Raw genomic sequence first — 22,271 nt, 5'->3', positions numbered from 1 at the left:
GATTTTTTTAATTTATTTTTTTTTATTTTGATTTGATGAGTAGGGTTTAAAGCAATTCATTAAGCTTTTTTTCCAAATGATAAAAGCCAAAAACCAAATTAAATATTAATGAATGATACATATTCCTTTTTTAGGCTTGTCAAAACCCTTAATGACTAAACTTATACAATCTCCAGGTTTTTTTTTTTTTTTTTTTTTAAAGAAGTAACTTGCAGACTCGATTTTTTTAAAATTATTTTTTAATTATATTGAACCTTATATGCAATCGAAAGTTTGAAATATCTATTCAATTATCTACTTAGGTCCTGTTTGGTGATAGCGTTTGAGGTACCGGTTAGCGTTTTGACCAGTCAAAACACTACTAGAAAAAATTTGAAAAGTTTGGTAAATAACGATTTTAGCGGTTAGCGATAAAGGTAACGTTCAGGTAGCTTTTCTCAAACGTTAGAAATAGTAGTGTTTAGAAGTAGCGGGTAGCGTTTGACAAATTTTTATTACTTTTTAAACAATATTTATATGAATTTTAATATATTTATATATTTTAGCATTGCAACCGCTACTTTTTCCAAACACTCATATAATCAATCGTTACTTTGACAGTCAACCTCTACTATTACTAATTGACCGCTACTTTTTCCAAACACTCATATAATCAAACGTTAATTGACAGCTACTCGCTACCTTAACAGTTATCCATTACTCGACCGCTAAAAATCAATGCTACCGCTACTTTTATCAAATGAGACCTTAGTATGATGGTTATTTTTTAATTTTCACTATCCACATAAAGACACAATACTCCTAAATTTGAGCCGAAAACTCACCCTCAATCCTTAATATTCCACATACAAAACAAAAAAGAAGAAAGAAAAATTCCAAAAAGGCGGTAGTAGGAGAAATTGCATAAAAGTTGTTATTATCAAAACTTTAAAATTAAAAATAGAAAAAGTCAAATAAATTGAAAAATATTTATTTGCACATCGAACAGTCAGCTTCTTCCCCCGACCCCCGGTTGTTAATGCGCAGTGACCGATTAGTTTGCTTTACTTTGCTTAGACTTCTCCCATTTTTCACCCCTTCTCTCACTCAACTTCTCTCCCAATTTTCTCTCTCCTAAAATTCCACTAAACTAAACAACCCCTTAATCTTTTCTTCAACAAAGGTTAGTCATCTGTATTGGGTTTTTCTTTTAAGTTATTTTTTCTTTATTTAGTGCTAGATTGTTGAATTGTTGTTGTTATGGGAATTTATGGTGATCTGGGGTTTTGTTGATTTTCTGGGTTTTTTTGTTGAATAATGGAAGTTTAGCAAGACAATGAAATACCCAGAAGAAAATTGTGCAATTATGTTAGTTTTATAGTGATTTTATCTCGAAGTATGCTTGATTTGACCATTTTAAATGAGGGAATTTTGAGTTAAATGAATAATTTAATGTTTTTTTGTTTGATTCAATTGATGTAATTAATGGGTTAATCTGTTTGCAATTGAGGTATGTGATTTTTAGTTGTAGATTTGACCATTGTTTTTATTGAATTTGTCTTCTGAAGCTGTTTAAGATTATTGGGTTTTGCATGGTATTTGCATCTTGAAGAAAGAATTATATTCGTTGATTGAAGAATGAAATACTGAAATAGCTGCACTTTAATTAGGTGGAAGTGGGAAAAGATTTGTAAAGTAGTTTCAAGGATTTGTTTGACATTTAGAGGAAATAAAAATGAATTATGTTGTGACATGAATGTGAAATTAGTTGATATGGGTGAGATGGATTGGAGAAATGAGGCTTGTTTTGGTTCTCTTACACGGATATGATTGTTTGATTATAAACTTAAACCACTTGTAGTGTGCAAATTGTGTAACGTATATGTTACCGTTTGTTTAATTATGAGTGATTTGTACATAAGTATGATTTGAGATGTATTACATTTTTGGCTTTGGTGATGCAGGGATTGGAGGCTTGCTGCTGCTGAGAATTTGACAAACTCGATTGCTCGAGATTGTTGAATGCCACACTCAGTAATGGACAAGAGTATGGATTCTATCCTAATTTTGTCATTTGATTGTGTTGCATGACTTTTTCTCTCATTAACTTATTTGAGCCCCTTGAAAAAATCTGAATTGTGTACCATTCTTACTTTATCATCATCTTAGTAGTGTGTTCATTTTTCCACGACTAGTTATTCTAAAAGCATTAATATGTACAAATGGTCATAGACTCATGAGGATGTATTCTTAATATGTCTCCTTGTTATTCATGCATATGCAATTACTTGTGATTGTTTGTTATCTTGTTTGCTGGGTATATATTTTATAATTTCACAAACCCCCAACTGAAATGGAGGTAGCGGTAGTGAAAAAGGAATTAGATTATGTTTTCTTTTTATTGGTTTAATATAGCTGGTGTCACACTACCCTTAGTTTCTTGGATATGTTCTTTCCAAGCCTTCTGAATGTCGTACTTGTGATTAAGAAGGCTCTAGGAGTTCGCTATCAATATTAATGACAAATTTTACATGGAAATGATGGATCTGTCTTAACTACGTGGAGAAAGGCTTTCTTTCTGATACTTCACAACATTTCTATATCTCATGATAGTACATTGGGGTCCCTTTCTTCAAAACTATCTATGAGTTGTATCTTTAAATGCAGTTCTTTCTGTTCATTGATATAAAAAAATTGAAGAATGAGTTTGATATGGGATTAGCTCTTCCAACTAAAATTTCCAGTGATTGCAAATGTGCTGAAAATCTGATACACTATTTATTGGTCCTTGTGCTTAGCATACCTTTGTTTTGGGGCTTATTACCTCATTGTTTCTCAACATCTTTGACTCCAGTATGTTTAGATTTGCCAACTAAAATTTGCAAATCCAGCTATCATCTGAGCTACTCCTCAAGTTGCAAAGTGCAAACGCATATTGTGTTAAACATGAATATATGACCAAGGACAACAGATACTCAGTGTATTTTACTGCTGTATGTCTAAATGGTTTAGAGAACTTTGGAGACCTAAAGGATATCTTAGGATGCTATCTCTGTTCTTTGACATATACTTTGTGTGAGGTCACGCTAATTTTGTATGGAGGAAGGATTTCTCCTTGGTCCCCAAAGTCCAAAACAGTACTTATTTAATGATTGAACCTGAGATTGGTAATCCCAGAGGGCTAAACCTGAAGAGTTAAATCTGACTACTTCAATTAGTGCGATGATAAGATCATATGATTAGCTTCTAGGCCTTTTGAAACCTGCCGCTGAATACTCCCAACATTTTAGAGGTAACCATCAAGAGTTCTTTATTTGTTTTCTAGATTTAGGCTATGTTCACTTCACCTTAAAAATATAATATTCATTAAAAATAATTTCAGTTCAGTTAAATTCAGTTCAGTTGAAATCAGTAAATATAAATAAGAAATATAATAGAGATTTAGTAAAAATAATTTCAGTTCAACAAAAATAATTTCAGTTCAGCAAAAATAATTTCAGTTCAGTAAAAAATAATTTCAATTCAGCAAAAATAAGGTGAAGTGAATGAGGCCTTTAATTTAGTAAATAAGCTAAGCTTTCACTTTCAATCTTCAGGGTGCCTTTGTCCACCTAAATAGTGCTCATAACTATTGATTATTCCCTTAGAAAAATTACTGAACTAGATTTCTTTGCGAAACAATTGATTGTTCTCTCTAAGAGTAGCTCACCTCTTGTCCTTGTTAAATTTAGACATTTATATTTTGTCTTCACTGATTTGATTTATTTTGACTGCAATGGAATAGGGTTCATAAAATCTTTGCTCAAGATGTATTTATGGATTTGTAGGGCAAGCAAAGGATGTTGCAGAACACGGGAAGACCAAATACACTCTTATTAAAGATGTAGAAGACTACCAACCTGGACTCTATGAGAAGCGTCTTCCTTGCTTTGGCTGCGGGCTGGGGTGGTTTTCGTAAGCATCTCTTTTCTCCATTCTTAGTGCTTGTTTGGTTGACATACAATTTTTGATTTTCTGATTAGTGGAAATCTGTAAAGCTGTTTGGTTGACAAACACACTTAATATGGCTTACCTAGCCCCATGCCTTTAGGCAAGTGGTATTTTCCACAGGAAATTCTGCTTCCTCAGTCAACCAAACAAGTTTCTTACATTGTAGGGAATGAAACTTCCCTGGAATCGCATTTTTCACGGGAAGTACAATTTCTTGCATATAACCAAATGACCACTTTAATATTCAGCTTTCCTTTAATACTTCTGTTATCATGATTGTGAAATCTTTCCCATGTCCTGTTGTGCAGTTTTCTTTTTGGTTTCTTGTTTCCTCCGATGTGGTTTTACGCAACAATCCTATATTTTGGGAACTACTACCGTAAAGATCCAAGAGAACGAGCTGGCCTTGCTGCTTCCGCAATATTAGTATGTTATCCCCCCTTTTTTATGTGAATTACTGAAAATCCTTTCCCCCCTTTATACACGTCCTTAATATGATTCTTAACTCTTAATGCAGGCTTTGGGTTGCTCTGTTGTAGTATTAATATTTCTGCTCATTCGGCTATTCTGGTTTGCATCAACAACAACAGTGTAAATACACATTTTCACTTAGCAACTGCCATCAAAAGTGGTAGTGGTATGTGACAGACTATAGATGCATACACTATAGATGCATACACTTGGTGCAAGATTGACCAAATTTCGGGAAAACCCTCCCCATAAGATGGATGAATCAGAGATAATGATTTTATTAGGCCATTGTATCATACTGTGAAGGATTCACCAAATAAATATTTATACTGTGAAGGTTAGTGAGAAAGCAATAGATGATTTGTGTGGATTTGTATATTATACAATCGTTTGACATGTATTTACACACAATTGAGGAATAAAGTGACTGGTGCAGACGCGCAGTTCATAATTTAGTTGTCTCTTTTTGTATGTACTTGTGGGCTTGTGGCTTATCAGCTTATGCACATGAAGAAGCACTACAATATGCTTACTGCTAATTGATATTCCATGAAAGGCCTTACAAATGTGAGCAAGTCCCTACTAATAGTTACTCTTGTCAATGATAAAAACAAGTGTCCACTAGTACTTTTAGACCTCATTTAGTATAAACATTTATACCAACATGAGATTTAAAAGTACCAAGAGTCTTATTGGTACTTTTAGACCTCATTTTGTGCCAACACGAGGTCTACATGTACCTATAGAGATTTGTTATTGTCATTAATGACGACAATAATTGTTGATCTAGACGACCTCTACAAATGCTCATTAAAAGCACTCTCTATCCATTATTGTCAATTGGTCCTAATCCATTGACGGCGAGCTAGGCAAGTAGATAGCATGGACACACACTGTAGCCAATTGGCCATGGTCCATGGATAATCATAAATAAATTATACGAAGTACAACTTAAGGAGGACATATTCACTACCACCAATCTTTAAAATTTATTACAAAGTATTTTATTTTATTTTATTTTAATGGCAAATTTGTCAAAAAAAAAAAAAACTTTTAAAAGCACTATTTTGCGAAAAAAAACATTTTTTAAAAGTTTTTTGGTTAAAAAAAACCACCACTTTTTTTTTTTTTTTTTTTTTTTTTTTTTTTTTTTTTTTTTTTGCGAGAGGAAACCTATTTCCTTAATTATCCTTTAATTTTTTTTTAGACTCTAATTAGTCCCATTTCTTCTAATTAACCACCAACCCACCCAATTACTTAATAATTATATATAATTTATACATTTGAAAAAAAAAAAAAAAAAAAAAAACCCACCACCCTAGCCACCAACCAACCACCCTTCCCCCTTTTCCTCCCTTTCCCCCTCCCTTTGAAGCAACCCCTTCACCCACATAACTCGCCGCCCAAATCCCCCCACCTCTGGTGACCTGCCTCCACCACCGGTGGACTATCCCTTTCCCCCCCTATCCCTATCGGTGACCACCACCTCCCTTCGAATTTTTGGATCTTATATACTCAAACAAGCTCAAATAAAGTCCAAATCAATTCCAATTTATTTGTTTCTCAATCACCCTAGTATCACATGCATACATAATCAAAATCAAAACAAGCATCAATTGCAAGAAAGATGCAAAAAATTAAAAACTTCCAAGTCAATTTTCTAGGGTTTTTCATAATCAATAAGGAGATGGTTGTTGGGATGTGATTAGGAGGAAAGCGAGGGTCGCCAGAGGTGGGGGGATCCGGACAGCCACTACATGTCTATTGCCAAACATTTTTTTTTTAAATTAAGTAGTGGTTTAACCAAGTCAAAGCACTATAAGTTATATAAAATCTACTCAAATGCTACTGTTAAACACGTCCAAAGTATATTGCACTGTAAAATAATGATAAATGTCTATTGCAATAATAAGTAATAGAGGACCAGTGTTATTATGTCAAATCAACAATATCAATTGTCCTCTCTACATCACTAAATTCTAGCACTAATTATGAATGCTATGTTGCTGTTTGATAGTTCAAACAACATACATTATCTTTTTCAATTAAAATAGCATTGTGTAGTCTACCATTACTAAAATTACTGCCTTTCTTGATACCTTTTGACATAATTTTCTAACGCATGAGTTTTTAAAAAGTTGCATAGTATATAAGCATATCAATTAGCCAAGTACCATTGAAACTTTTTTACCTTGCTACGTTGTTATGCATATATCATCTTTTTCATGTAGACTAGTCTACAACTACAACTTTATATTCTAGATGATTAATACAATCAGAGGCTGATCATAATTAAGTTGGGAATGGTCACGCTTTTTCCACATAAATAAAGTGGCTCGTATATATATGAAATATATCAAGCCAATGTGTTTTCTTGGGATAGGTTGGGTCTACAATAGGACAAAATTAGGCAAAATAAACTAAAATTGAGTTGGATAAATTATTTTAGACAAGATCTAATAAATTTAGATAAAGTAGGAGTATATAAGTTTAGAAAAAAAAAAAAAATTGTCACCATTAATCCCAACTTTGTCTCGTCCGCCAATATTATTCTCAACTTTCGTTTATCCCCTCTCACTCCAAACTTTATACCATATTAATTTTTATCATTCCCTTATGACCTGCAGCCGGTTAATCAGGTTAACATTTGTGAATTAGATTTATTATTTTATTTTTTTTGCACACGTGTCAATATGTAATTATATTGGTTGGAAAAAAAAAAGGAGAAAAAAAATAAAATTTAAAAATAAATAAATAAATAAATATCCTAAAACTAACCCAGCAGTTGCCCTACCTCCACCACCACACCACAACCACCGACGCACACCCTCCCCACATGCAGCCCAGCGCAACCAGCCACCACACACATTCCTTTCCCAGCCTACCACTACTAGAAAACCCATCACAACTGGTTTTCGTGGCTGATTGTCACCAGTTTTCGAAGGGGCTGAATGGTTAGGGGAAAAGGGCGAAATTCGACGGGGAAAGGGGAAAAATTCGAAGGGGAAAGGATCGGAAGATGTGGGCGAAATCAGCAGGGAAGGGAAAGGGGCGGGTTTCGAGGGCGGGGGAGGGGTTTTCGGGGATGTGGGCGATTTTCCGGCGGGGTGGGGTGGGGTGTTATGTTTTTCGGGATAGGGGTGGGGGCTGGGTTTGATAGTTGGGCTTTTTTTTTAATTTTCTTTGGACGCATCAGTGTGGGCACATGTCTAGGTAACCTGCTACATCAAGTTAGATGACCGGTTTAGGATGATAAAAATTAATAGGGTATAAAGTTGAGAGTGATAGGGAATAAACGAAAGTTGGGATTAATATTGGCGGACGAGACAAATTTGGGATTAATGATGACAATTTTTCAAAAAATAAAGTAAGAAAAAATAAAGGATATCCAAGTTCAATTGTTAGAATATAACAAAGAGTTACTAATTGTCTAGATCAACAAGGCTTATGAGTGGCTAGTCATGGTGTGTACTGATAGAGAATATCCATAGAATATTCTCATCCTAGGTTTAGGATATATTTTGTACAAGATTATCTTTGATATCTTTACGTACATATCTTATAGTTACCTAATATGATTAGGTTTCTCATTGTAACCCTATAAATATTGATAAATGGAAATCACTCTAATCAAGGAGTTTACATTATCTGACATGGTATCACAGCTTAGGTGAGATCTTGGGATCATATACAAAAATTCTCACCCTGCCGGTGGGTTAGAAAATTAAACCCACCGGCGGGATATACACAAATTTGTTATGCTTCCGCAAACACACACATTTTCTTTTTTTGCTTCCGCGTTTTAATTATGGAGTACGATGGTTGACCATCACCGGCAACCCCTCTTGTGCTCCAACTAATTCCCACCACACATAGGAGCTTTGTGCACCACCTCTACCTCTAGGTTCTCCACCTAATACGCCACCTAGCTCACTCATAGTCTTCCTTCTTTAGCCTAATATGTGAGTGAAATGCAATCTTGCATAGCGTATCCGATGACTGATAATAGTCTTGGATGAGCCAGACCCACAAGACGAACCACCCCTTTGTTTGTCTTTTTTTTTCTCAATGTCGTTGTTGGCCTCCACCACCTTAGTTACATTGTAGTCTTGCTCCTGACCCCTTCTACTTGGCAGGAGCCTTGTTCAACTACACTACAATAACTTAAAGGGAGTGTTGGATTTTTGGCACTAACAACACTTATATTTTTTACCTTTTCAATTTATTGTTAATTTTAATTATCACAAGTACATGCGGTGGAATTTGTTATTCTCTAAGTCCAACCGCTACTTAGCTTGTTTTAATTTGGTGGAATTTATCTTGTTGTGTAGGTCAATTTTTTTTTAGAGGTAAACACTTACTAGTGGTTAAGTGGTGTGGGATTTATGCTATCTTATTTGTTTTTTCTTCAACTGTGATTTCCCGCAGTAGTGTAGTGTCTTCTTCCCGATGATGGTTTGATCCCTTAGCTTCTTCTTCACTGGATCTGCAACTTAGCCCAGGTCTGTGTGCGGCTCTTCTCCTTCTCCTCCGGCCTAGCAGTACTTATCTCTACTCTACGTAGGTCGTGGCTGTTGCTTCTAATCGTCATCACCAGCATATGTCTACTACTTCTCTTTTGATCATGGGTTACCATACTATCCTTACCGCTCGATGCGTGATTCAGATCTAGTCTGAGCATCAGATTTTCTCCCGCTCCGACTACGGGGGTGTGATAGAGAATATCCATAGAATATTCTCATCCTAGGTTTAGGATATATTTTGTACAAGATTATCTTTGATATCTGTACATATCTTATAGTTACCTAATATGATTAGGTTTCTCATTGTAACCCTATAAATATTGATCAATGAAAATCACTCTAATCAAGGAGTTTACATTATCTGACATGTACCTGTATTTGTTTAAAAGAGTAATTTATTTAATGTTAATTATTCATATATAAAGATAACTTGATATGTCCATAAGAGTAATTCTAATTATACGAGTAACATCAATTAATTAAAATAAATAAATAAGTAATTATAATTGTTTATTTGAGTAACCCCGGCCCTATTCTTTTGTTTTAATAACTAAAAGAATAAATACACCTGTATACAAGAGCAACCCAATTTTTCCATTACACTAACTCCTCATTTGTCAAAGTAAACCCATTTGATTATTCTCTTAACCGCTAAAAATACTCAATTAAAGTGCTTATATGTGAAGTGGTCACACCATCAACTAATGACCTGGGTGTGGTTGGCCACAATATAAGGTGTTGCTCATCTGGTATGAGAATTTACTTTCCATGGGAATTTGTATTTCATAAGAATTAATTCCTACATCCAATTCCTAGAAATTGCTTAAATTTGTTTGGTTAGTATAAAGGAAGTTGCAAATTATAGTAATTTTAACTTACTTAGGGGGTTTGGGTAATTAACTTCTCATGTTTTGTGAGAACTTATAACTCCCATGAATTTGCAATTCACGCATTTACACTTTTTATTTAATCAAACAAGTCAGTCATTTTTAAATTCTCGTAATTTTCTACTTCCTTCATTTTCTTTGTACAACCAAACAAAAGTCCAGATTGGTTTTAAGATGAAGCCTGAATGGGCTTGTATGCAATAGACTCCTCCGGCGTGGTCTTATATAAGGCTCGATGAAAATTAGTCATTAGTATGTGCAAGTACAAAATTTTCTACCCTAACAAGTTCTATATCCATAGCGAAGTTCATACTTTTGTCTTTTTCTCGATGAAGTCTTTTTCTTTATAGAAAAATATAGTGCTTTAGCTCATGGATAATTTTTAAAATCTGGCAATAACTCATCAGGATTTGGTACATATAAAAAGTGGCAGGCGGCTGATAAGCTTAGTTGATATAGTTAGTTTGTAATAAAATGTGGGTTGTATGTTGTACCCGTGTCACGTCAGCTTTGATATCATGTTAAGGATTAATTCAACCAAAAGTTTAAATTGATGGTTGAGACCCAATAATGAACTTGTTTGATAAATGATTTTTCATTGGCTTTTTGATTGGTTTTTGGCTTTTTCATTTGATCAAACATCCAAAATTTGTGTTTGGTAAATGGCTTTTTCAACCAGTTGAAAAGCTAGCTTTTAAGCCAAAATGAAAAAGCTACTTGGAGTAGCTTTTGCCTTTTGGCTACCTAAGTCACTAATAACATCCAACAACCAATTTTACCAAACATGTTTTTAGACTAATAAAAAATCCAACAGCCAACAAAAAAAAAAACCAATACAAAAAGTCAGTCAAACTAGATTCGTGTGCAATGTCAAATTATAGAGACGATGAAATGACATGATAATAAGAAGGAGAGTTTGGAACACGTATTAACTTTACGGTGAATTCATTTCAAGATAAATTGACAATGAAAGGAGTATATCATCAAACTTTTATGCGTTTTATTACTTCGTAAAGAGGTTAAATAGTTTATCCTTGAGACAAAATACACTACTTTCCACTTATAAGTGTCGCAAGGATTTAAGAGCTATATGGAACCGTAACTTTTTTTTTTTACCGTGTTGGATATTTTATGAAGGTAAATCATTATCCAGTTACTTCACTAAAGGCTCAATAAGTAGCTCAAAAGAGTTTTCACACCAAAACCAAATCACAATGGGAGTAGTAGTTTCAACTTATAAGGTGTTTAGTGAATCTTTATTTATTCGTTGCATTAAACCATAGCTTATGTATAAGGACTAAGGAGAGTTTAACTTCGTACAATCCTAATAATGTTTCATCCTAAAATCAACCGGTATTATGCAAAGTGATCTAGCTACTAGTGAATTCTTGACAGAAACTCCAGGTTTGAGCGTGGCAGAAGCTAAGTAATGTTTTTTAGGCGAGCAATTTCAATGTCAAGTTAATTGTCAAACTTGCTTGTCATACAAACTAGGATTGCAAATCTATTCTTCCTTCTAGTTAATTTATACCATAATGGTTAATCTAATTGTCATTTAGTTTTTTCAACTTTATTTTTTGAATAAGTAATATTTTATTAGAGAATTAATTTCTAAACTAATTAGCTTAGCTAAGCTAATTTGTATGGCCAAACTAATTATAGAATTATCCTCCAATGATTTGGCTATTAGCTTGAAAATTATTAAAGTTGCAAACTAGTCCCCAGAAGTTTTGCGTTTTTACAATACTGATATGAGAATGTTGTTATGGAGATACTCCCTCTGTTTTTAAATACTTGCTCCATTTCTCTTGAACACGCATGCCGATGTTAATATTTGATCACTAATATTTTTAATTATCAATGAGTATAAATTCTAACAATTGAAAATTAATAATCTATTAATTAAGATGATTCTAACAAGTACCCACAAGACTATATTTTTTCTTATGCATAAATCACAAACATTAGTCAAAGTAGGACAAATGAATAGTGCAAAAAATAGAAATGAAGCAAATATTTACAAACGGAGGGAGTATTTGAAAATTTCCTTCATTGCCATTTAAGCTTATTAGTATCTCCACTTTCCTTATACATCAATGTTGTCAAAACTTTCATAATCTCATAATTCGGCCTAGTACAAAGTTAGCTTAGATTAGAATTTAAATCATGTAGCCTGGAGATTATTATTAGATCGATAGCATGACTAGAGGGGGACCTTCCACCGGGGCCATTCGGAGCCTGGCCCCCCGTAAATTATTGTAATTAATTAGTTGATGAACTAAAACAATCTATATTTACTTATAAAATTTTTGGACATAGTGATACTTTTAAGGAAGAGGTAAAATATTTAAATTCCAGTCCCTCTAATGTTTTCAGCCAAGATCCACCACTGAGCATGACATACGTGCAAGTGTGCAACAACATCAAGATCTTTAGAGTAAACAAGTACGATAATATACAACAACATAACATAACTTTTATTCATGCTTTTGATTACAAAGTACAAAGTCACTCGATAATACTAGCTCACTCGTAACATAGAAAATAAAACACCCCTCTAGGAGCTTATTTATAGTAGCACGTACATAAGCAAGTAGAAAGGCACGAGGAGTTTACGTAGAAAGTAATACGTAAACTCGTCGGCCATATATGATTAGTTAGAGCATCATGGTACACCAGCTCCAACAACAGGAGCATCATGAAACTTACGAGTGTTTTGTACTTGAGCAACATCATCATCATTCAATGGGTATGCTTCAGCCTGCTGCTCAACGCGGCCACAGTATGCTGGTCCGCGGCCACAGTAGCCATACTGGCTACAACACATCCCCCTTGGGCATCTTCCATGCCTGCATTCGCCGGCTGCGAGTGATGTTTCCACCATCAAGGCGGTCATGATCACCATGATTATCACTAAGCTCTTCATGGTCTTCATCATTTTCACTCTTTTTTTGTTTTCTTGTTTTGTTTTTGTTATGAGTTTTTTTTTGTGTGTCTAATGTGGTTATGAATTAGGGCTATTTATAGGGATTTGAGATGGGTAATATTGGAATTTTTATGTATCTTATAGGGTGATTAACATTTATTTATTTATTTTTTTTAAAGATGAGGCATTAAAGCAATACTCTTTGGTCAAAATAAATTAACCAATATTTTCTAAAGTTCAGTAAAAGTAATTTCAGTTCATAAAAATAAGGTGAAAGGAACATATATACAAGGCCTAAAGTTTATTTTGATTACATACCTATTATATTTGTTCATCAGTGTTACTGATTTTTGATTGAGTATATAAACGATTTTGGACTTCAACCATAATCTTAAGCTTCTAATTGAATTGAATGGTCCTTTAACATGGTATCAAGAGCCAGTGTGACACAAAGGTTACGGGATCAAAACTCAGCCGCCCCTTCTTTCAAAGTGGAATATCAAACGCTAGGTATGGTGGGGCCCATGCTATATCTACACTTTAAGTTCAATGAACACTCATATAAGGGGAAGTGATAGAGTATATACTCCGTAACTGATCTTAGACTTCAACCACCACCTTAACTTTTTGGTTGAATTGGTTCTCTAACAATTTTAACTATTATAACTTATTTTTACGAAACCTTTATTATATTTGTTCTTTAGCGTTACTAATTTTTTCTATTAAAACCTATTTATATTTAACCAAACTTTTTTTTTTTTTTTTTTTTTTTTTTTTGCTGAACTTAATTTTACTACTTACTACTTCCTCTGTTTATTTTTAGTTGACACGTTTCTTTAGTCACGTTTGTCAATGCACAACTACAACCATTTATATCTCTAACCGATAAGCAAAAATTATGAAAAGTTGAAAATATATATTGTGACGAATCTAACAAGATCTCATATGGCTATATTTTTTTATTATGTATATAAAGCACAAAACACGGTCAAAGGGGAGTGTGTGAATAGTGCTAAAGTCAAAACGTGCGAGTGTCACCAAAAAAAAAAAAAAAAAAAACGAAAGTAGTATTATTTTTAATGAACTTAAATTACTTTTGTTGAATATTATTTTATGAAATAAGGTGAAATGAACAAGGCCTTAGTCAAATTTGTATTATTCATAATGCTCCTTACTAATGTTTACATAATTTAATTAATAAAAAGTGAAGATATTGATAGTTAAAATTAGATGTTGGCAAATTGTAATTCCCTACTTTATAAAAAGTACAAAAGAACTCTTATGAATAGTGTGATGACTTTTTTACCCGTAAAAATGTTTATTTACCCATATACCCTTTTATGTCATATTAACTCTTATGCTTCCGTATTTATTTCTCTAGGCTTCTTTAGGTCTTTTTTGGTTAAAGGAATTTGGATGGAAAAGAAAAGAAAGGAAATTGTTTTAATCAAATTCCCATGTTTGGTTGAATAAATGACATAAAAATCTAAAGGAAAGGAAGGGAAGTGGGAGGAAAGTCTCTTAACAAAATTTTGGCTTTTCTTTCCTCCCAAAATCGGAGGAATTTGACTGGAAAGAGAAAAATTAAAGTAATTTCCTTTCTCTTCCCTTCATTTCCTATTCATCAACCAAATATTGGAAAATAAAATCACCTTCCTTTCCCTTCTTTTCCTTTCTTTTCCCTTCCCATCCTTTCTCTTCTTTTCCTTTACTAATATTGAACCAAACAAAGCCTTAGTCTTCCTTCCCTTTCAACTTCCAACCTTTTCCTCTCTTTTAAACCCCTCTTTCTCTCTCCTTCCTCTTTTACTTCCCTACTCTCTTTTTCTCCTCCATTAAAGCGAAGGAGTCCTCCATTAAAGCACCTAACAAGCTAAGCCACATGAAGAAGAGGAAGAGGAAAAGGAAGAGGAAAAGGAGGAGGAGGAGGAGGAGAAAATTGTTGAATTTAATGGCAAAACTATTTAACGTGAAAATAATACTCTTTAAAGGGTGGGGGAATAGTCTGGATATAACCCACTTTGTTACTATTTTCTTTAAAACAAACACACACACAAACCCACTGAATTTAATTACCTAATCATCTAGTTAGACATTTTTCTTTTGAATGTTTTTCTGTTAAATTTTAAGTTGTAACATTTTAACTTTCACGTTTGTCAATACATAATTTCAGTCTCTTGTATCTCTAATTATAGACATATAAATAATCTAAAGATTAAATATTAAAAACATATATATTAATCGAAATGAATCTAATAAGATCTCACATGACTATTTTGTCCAACAAAAAAAGTCAATAAAATAAAGATCAATTATTAAAAAAAAAAAAAAAATGAAAAAAGTATATATTTTCAAGTGTTGCAACTAAAAGTGACGGATTACTTCTTAGTCATTTTACACCATAAAAAACTTACAACTAAAAAGTGAATAGTATTTATATATTTTCAAGTGTTACATTTTTGTACCTATGCAAGGGTATGATTATCAACAAATTACTTCTTAGTATATGTGTTCAAAAACCTACCCAGTAAGTTTTGGGTGTCATGACAAGCTATTACAACTCAACCATGCATAAACATGGATTATAACACGGGCGACTCCCCTAGTCTTATTATAAGCGAAGAGTTTTAAACTTATAAAATAAGTTTGGGCCAAGACACAAGTTTAACAAGGAGAGATAAACCTTACCATTAAAGGAGTAGAGTAAGTAAATCTAAACATTCAAAACGTACAAGAAAATGGGGCATGCAGTTTGAGATGAAAGTCTAATTTATCTGTGGGAATGTGGGATGGAACATGTTACAATCTTACGGAGTACAATTTTATAAGTTTAAGCACTATCATATTGACTTGCACAGCTCAAAATATTGTTGTTAGCTTTTTCAAATTTCTACTTAATCCAATTTTAAGCACTATCATATTGACTTGCACAGCTCAAAATCCAGTTTGACTAATTCTTTTATAAAGCAATTCGAGATAATATTATGAGATTATTATGCATGAAATTTAATATAATTTATGAGATTATTTTTATAAATGTATAAATTTCAAAATATCAAATGTTTATAATAATTACCATAATAGTTAATGAGTTTTATAGTCAAAATGATAAACAATAAGTATAAGGCCCCGTTCACTTCATCTTATTTTTGCCGAACTGAAGTTATTTTTACTGAACTGAAAATATTTTTACAGATTTTCTATTATAATTCTTTTTTAAGATAACTGAATTTTATTGAACCGAGCTCATTTTTACTGAACTGAGCTTATTTTTACTGAACTGAAACTAAATTCACTGAACTCAAATTAATTTTGCTGAACTAAAATTATTTTTACTGAAACAAAATTATATTTGCTGAACTTAAATTATTTTTACTGGACTTAAATTAATTTTACTGGACTTAAATTAATTTTACTGAACTGAAATTATTTTTGCTGAACTAAAATTATTTTTACAGATTTTCTATTATAATTCTTCTTTAAGATAACTGAATTTTACTGAATTGAGCTTTTTTCTACTGAATTGAAATTATTTTTACTTTTTTTTTTAAGGTGAAGTGAACAGGGTCTAGATAAAATAAAAATCAATTACATGGTACAATAAAATAAATAGTAGAAGTAATAATAGCAAGTATATGATATATTTTAAGGCCTGGACATAGACTTGACTAAAATTTGAAAAGAAAATGGGTAGACTAATCTACAATAAGATGATGATACATAGTTCCACCAGCACACGCAATTTGAATTTTATGTACTCATATAATATAGTTTCCAAAAAGCCCATGGATTATATTTTATATTACACTTTTTTTTTTTTTTTTTTTTTTTTAATGCAATAGTTTGATTTTTGCACTATTTATATTCTAAATTTCTATTCTTAACTTGATTTTTACTAAGGATTTATTTATAAAAACCACATATTATTATGTAACTAGGTTAGTTCCCGTGCCATGCACGGTAATCTTCAATAACCATTATAAAACTATCATTATAATTAGTTTTTATAAACAAAAAAATTTCTAAAAATATAGTTGACAAATTTTGAGGAAAATAAAGGATTACGAAAGATATGTTAGATATTAACAGACGTAGAAAATGAGCAAATTTATGTTAAGAATTTTTTTTATAGCTATATAAATATTTTTGTTAAAGATACGTCAATTTTTTTTTTATTTTAAGTAATTATATTGTGTAAGGTTATGGAATTTTTGTAAATAAGATTTAATTCTTTAATTGAAATTTATTAAAAAAAAATAAAAATAAAAAAAACTGAGGACACATCATAAAATGACACGTGTCACTGCTGGTGTGTCTTTTAGTATATAGTTATTGATATATCTTTGTATTAGTCACGATTTACATTCTAATACAAAAATATAGACACAAATAGTCAATATTATCTCAGTAAATGTATGTGTCAGTCAAATTGTCTTCTACGAAGTTTTAGCTTCCTTGTGGTGCTTCAATAAGGACAGGAATATGCATCCAAATACGCCAAGTCCTACAAAATAAAGAAAACACTACAAAAACACTAAACATAAGGTATTCCATCCGTCACTAATTGTTTGTCCCATTGCAAATATTTGGGTCGAACTCTTAAATTTTGACTCTAAATTCCCATTTCCCATTGATCTATAATAAGAACACTAGTGATATTCAGAAGAAGAACAAAAGCAAGAAAATCTTAAGAAAGGCAAGATTGAAATTAAAACAAAATTTTGGTAAATTACTTTGTGGGGGAAAACCTTGACACTTCTCATCCCAATTTCTACTAGCACAACCAAAAACATCAAAAGTCATCAAAGAGAAAAACAAGAGTGAAGCAAATCTTAATTGGTGGTAACAACGTCTAGTGGAATTACTTGGGAACTCTAGCAACATAGTACGATATATATTTCTGCAATACTAGACATCGAATGTTAAGCTACCAACCTTACATGCCATCAAATTTAGTCTATAGATTTAGGGCGTGTTCACATTAACTTCTGTTCAGTTAAGCTCCTAATTTCCCTCTCTCATAAAATATTCAGTTCAGTTCAGCTCCAACCAGTTCAGTTCAGTTCAGTTCAGCTCCAATCAGTTCAGTTCAGTTTAACTCAATAAATGTGAACAGACCCTTATAGCTCAAATTAAATTGCAGGATAAAAATCTAGTTGAATGTTGACAGCTTGCTCATTACTATAAGTAGACCTGTTGAACGATCTTATGATCTCACCTTGTCCTCGCAGTTAGTTTTAAATTCACAAGTGTTCACTGAGATGCTATACTCCTGGAGAGTTTTCAAAACCAGTTTTGGTAATTTCATCTCTAGAACTCTATCTGGAGATTGTTCCCGGTACATAGGAAACAAACCAGTACAGCAACAAAGGTACTTCAACGTGGCAAACAAAAAACATGATCTTAACAATATATGTTGAATAACATCTTCAATTACTTCTCAGTGTTCAATGTAGTCATTAATACAAAATTTAGATTCTAGTCTAGTACAAAATTGCTTAGAATTGCTTCTTCCAGAAGAAAGAATACTCATCCAATGAATGCATACCAGGTTTCTGGGTGAAAGTCTACTGTTTTCTCCAGTTTATGTATCGCTCCAATAATTAACATCGACTGTTAAACTGCCAATCTTACATACTTGCCATCAACTACAAATTTTGAGCTTGAATTAACCTGCAGGATAAAACTACTTGTATTAGATTGTTGACAGCTTCTCTACCATAAGAAGACTTGTTAAAAGATCTTATGATCTCACCTTCTCTTCAAGGGTAGTTCTAAATTCAATATCGTTCACTGAAATGCCAGACTCCTGGAGGCTTTTCGACACCAGTTTTGGAAGTTTCTTCATCTTCAGAGCTCCATCTGGAGCCTGTTCCCAGTACAGAAAATTATAGTTCAAACATCGTGACACCAGTACAGCCACAAAGGTAAAAATATAACATGATATCTACTACCCAAAGATCACAGTACTCAACATTATCCAATGATATTCAGGATGGGATCTAAAAGTGACCTGATTAGATCAATGATGGAAAACACTTTATTTGGACATAGTGAAGCATAATTTAACATTTATGAATAAATAGAAGAGTCAAGGGAGAGGCTGGACTCAAAAGATCCTGTATCTTTGCTTTATCTTAAAGCATCCTAAAATTCAGACTCAGTAGTTTCACAAAGCTACCGGGAAATTAATCATCTATTCGTCTAATATTTCATATGAAATACTCTCCAAGTTTTACCAACTTTACTTGCTTATTGTGACACCCTGGAATTCAAATATTACTGTACTTCTCCTAATTGAGATGACTATAGCCATGACAAGACTTTGTCTAAATACTTTAATTTAAAAGTCAGTATCAATTCATACATGGATTGCCAAATGCCAAAATGGAACAAAGGTTCACAAAACTTGTATGGCTCATAATTGAATTTATCACCTTAAAGTAGGTAGCTGAAGAGTGAAAATTATATCCAATATGGTTATACCTAGGAGCCAGGACCACAATTGATACAAAAGCCAGTAACAAACTAACATTCTAACAATAAGACCTTAAATCAAAAGGACGGATGAAAAGGGAGGAAGGAGAGGTAGGGGAAGATGGTCTGGTACTCTGGTGCAATAGGTGCATTTCTTTGCAAATATTTCTAAAATTTGACTTCTTTCGGTCCTTCTTTCCTTCCCATCATTTCCTATCTTTTCCCTCAATGAGTGCATACCTTAGTTATTTATCCTCAATGACTGTGCATCCAGAATATGAGTAAAAGTTTAAAATCACTGCTAGAAATTACTACATAGCCTTTTTTTTCAGCAATGAACCATAAAACAACAGCAACAACGACAAAGCCTTAGTCTCAAAATAAAGCAATGAACCATACACAATATGAAAATGTTTATAGAAATATTCAAAAAGAAAGCAGAACAGATACTCACAGATTTAAGCACGGAAGATATCAGCTTCTTCCACTTAATTTCTTTTCCAGTACCAGTGGTGCCTCCCTCACCTTCCTTTGCTTCATTTTTGGCTTTCTTCTTTTCTGTACCTTTAACCTCTGAGTCTTTCCTGCCTTTCTTTGACTTCTTAGGTGCTTCCTCTGCTTCTTCTTGAGTAACAAAACCATTAACTGCTCCATTTGCACATTTTTCCATGTCAATAGATGCGTCTTTTTTTCTCTTTTTCACAGAAACATTCCCATTTTCAGCTGAAGAATTATCATTTCCTAAGGCCTCATTTGAATCCTTTATACTTTTGTCAATTGGAACTTCAGTTTTGGGAGTGTTTTCTGTAGAGTCTTTATTGGTTACAGCCCCTTCCTCAGGTGGATTAGGCTGTTGTTTTGCAGTAAAGGCTCGGGCTTTAGCTCTGTGCTTCTTTCCATCAGCATGCAAAAGCAAAGCCTGCTGGCTAGTAGCTTTGGTGTTGCAAAGACTACATATCAAATGTAAGCGTTAATAAATAAATAATGGTACCAAAGAAACTGATTCGGCAAGTTTTGAAAAAGAGAAAAGGTTCCTTATATAAAACCAAATCACAGTTTCAGACAACAGCTTCAGTTCATTATCAACGTAAGAGTGTAAGCCAATCTTCAAAGAATTTTGATGATCCAACAACAAAGCAAGAAGGAAAATTGAGGGTACTGATACTCTCCATAATAATAATTATTATTAAAAGATGTTAGCTCAACTTAAAAACTGAACATCTTCATCACTATGTACACACAGTTATGCTTAAACTGAACTTTGGTCTCATATTATGGACAAGAGAGACGAAACAATTGGGGCAAGACCTTGCAGCATTTGTCTTAACACTAAATAAAAGGACAATAAGATCAACATTGTGTGGCAAAACCATCAAGGTAAAGTTGAGATCATAGCTCAGCTAACAGGTGCCTTTAAATAACTAATAATTAATATTGGTTTATCCACATGCATAGAGAAGGCCTCTACAAACATATTTTAAAAAAAGATGCACCTGCAAAACCATGGATATCGATTAGATAATCCAATATTTATATCAACATCTGGCTTTGGCTTATCATTATTTGGCTTTGCAGGTGTACCAGTTGCAGCTTTTGCTTGACCCTTTGGACCATACTTTTCCTGAAAAACACAACGTATTGAAATGAATTTCCACCCTGAACTATAAAAAAGAACTTAAGCACGGCATTGAACGCTATAAAAATAAAACATCTCCAAAATGATGGCTTCAAATCCAATTAATAACTCATTAACCAAACAGATTATTTCTAACACTCGGAAAGGCCAAATATTAATCAAAAAGCTGACAAGTAAAAAACCAAACAAGGCCAAGATGAGGGCAATGTATTCTCCATAATTCCATTAAAAGGCAAGAGAGAAACTTTCAACCATGAATCACATTCCATTAGCAATGCACCACTGTAAAAGAAAGCCTTTAAAGAGCATGCCTTAAATCAGTTGTTTGAATAAGTAAAATTTTAATCGAATGCCTCCAAAGGGGAAAAAATGACCATAACTCTTGGTATAAAAATATATAGAACTCCAAATAAAAATATATACATAGAACTCAAATAATCCATGGAATAATATTAATTTGAACATAACTCTTGGTATGTAAGACTCCTAAACTCAGTCTAAAGTCACTTCGTCTCACTAACAATTTCTCTATTCCTAATGAAATCCGAAATATGAGAGTAATTCAAACCATACAAAAGCAATTCGTTTTTGGTTTTCGCTTTCACAATCATTCCCTTTCCGAAAAATGAGAGTAATTCAAGCCATACATTGCATCTCCTTAACTCCTTGTCGACGAAAAATCACAAATACTAACTTATGTATAATAACCAATACCATCATATTTTTAATGCAATTGCAAGCAGAAAAACCAACCCCAATTTATAATTCCAGCAAATTAATTCAATCCAATATTAATCTACCATTTTTTCCCATCTTCATTGAAAATAAAATTAATAGAAAATACCCATTAAAATAACCAAAACAATAAAAATAAAATTTGCTAAATATCAGTAATGAAATCATACAGCTTCAGTTATGCATTGAGTGTGAGATTGAACACGCTGCTGATCGAACACCTCCCCACAATCGATGCAAGATAACTGTTCCAGAAATTCAAATGTCAAAAACCCATTACTTCAAATAAAATATCACAGTAAATTTCCAGAAAAAATTACAAAAACATTCAAAAAAAAAAAAAAAAAGAGAGAGAGAGATTTATAAACCTTATATGCAGAGCACATGCGAAAATGATTAGGGAGTTTAGGCTTCTTGAGATTTTCCCCACAATCTTCACATTGAAACCAAACCATTTTGATTTTTCTTGTTTACAAAAAATTGGGGGAAAATGGGGATTTGGTTTAGTTCTAATTTCTAGGGTTTTTGGTTTTGGAAGAAGGGTTTTTGGTGCAGTTTTCAGCCATTTTTATTTGTTTTTTCACAAACAATTGATGAAAACAGCTAATTAAATACTTAATACATATAAATATGTTATTGTTAAATAT

At 32.8% G+C, this 22,271-nt stretch overlaps 2 protein-coding genes across 2 annotated transcripts; one reads left to right on the top strand and one right to left on the bottom strand.

Annotated features, from left to right (window-relative positions):
- The first annotated feature begins 829 nt into the window (after positions 1 to 829).
- LOC145634560 (uncharacterized) lies at positions 830 to 4,898 on the top strand. The gene is made up of 5 exons (XM_081685981.1): positions 830 to 1,162; positions 1,944 to 2,026; positions 3,807 to 3,933; positions 4,278 to 4,395; positions 4,487 to 4,898. Exons 2-5 carry the CDS (start codon positions 2,002 to 2,004, stop codon positions 4,562 to 4,564), a joined length of 348 nt encoding a protein of 115 aa, XP_081542107.1. The 5' UTR covers positions 830 to 1,162; positions 1,944 to 2,001; the 3' UTR covers positions 4,565 to 4,898.
- A 13,253-nt stretch (positions 4,899 to 18,151) lies between these two features.
- On the bottom strand, positions 18,152 to 22,172 carry LOC145634558 (uncharacterized). Its single transcript, XM_081685980.1, has 6 exons — positions 21,993 to 22,172; positions 21,795 to 21,869; positions 20,747 to 20,874; positions 19,708 to 20,203; positions 18,532 to 18,645; positions 18,152 to 18,449 (listed from the first exon to the last, which is right to left on the bottom strand). The coding sequence occupies exons 1-6, from the start codon at positions 22,077 to 22,079 to the stop codon at positions 18,393 to 18,395; spliced, it is 957 nt and encodes a 318-aa protein (XP_081542106.1). The 5' UTR covers positions 22,080 to 22,172; the 3' UTR covers positions 18,152 to 18,392.
- Between the last annotated feature and the right edge of the window lie 99 nt (positions 22,173 to 22,271).

The sequence above is a fragment of the Chenopodium album genome, chromosome 6 (genome assembly GCF_948465745.1).
Source record: "Chenopodium album chromosome 6, dcCheAlbu1.1, whole genome shotgun sequence".
NCBI classification, from domain to species: Eukaryota; Viridiplantae; Streptophyta; class Magnoliopsida; order Caryophyllales; family Amaranthaceae; genus Chenopodium; species Chenopodium album.
Note: the sequence above shows the minus strand (reverse complement) of the source record. Positions and strands in the feature narration are given on the sequence as shown.

What these genes read in the sequence shown, in the direction of transcription:
- LOC145634558 (XM_081685980.1), bottom strand. Translation starts at nt 22,079, where the DNA reads ATGGTTTGGTTTCAATGTGAAGATTGTGGGGAAAATCTCAAGAAGCCT. An exon ending in GCATGTGCTCTGCATATAAG is followed by an intron (nt 21,870 to 21,992) that starts GTTTATAAATCT and finishes TTTCTGGAACAG; the next exon opens with TTATCTTGCATCGATTGTGG. An exon ending in CGATATCCATGGTTTTGCAG is followed by an intron (nt 20,204 to 20,746) that starts GTGCATCTTTTT and finishes TTTGATATGTAG; the next exon opens with TCTTTGCAACACCAAAGCTA.
- LOC145634560 (XM_081685981.1), top strand. Translation starts at nt 2,002, where the DNA reads ATGCCACACTCAGTAATGGACAAGA. An exon ending in ACACTCAGTAATGGACAAGA is followed by an intron (nt 2,027 to 3,806) that starts GTATGGATTCTA and finishes ATGGATTTGTAG; the next exon opens with GGCAAGCAAAGGATGTTGCA. An exon ending in TTGCTGCTTCCGCAATATTA is followed by an intron (nt 4,396 to 4,486) that starts GTATGTTATCCC and finishes CTCTTAATGCAG; the next exon opens with GCTTTGGGTTGCTCTGTTGT.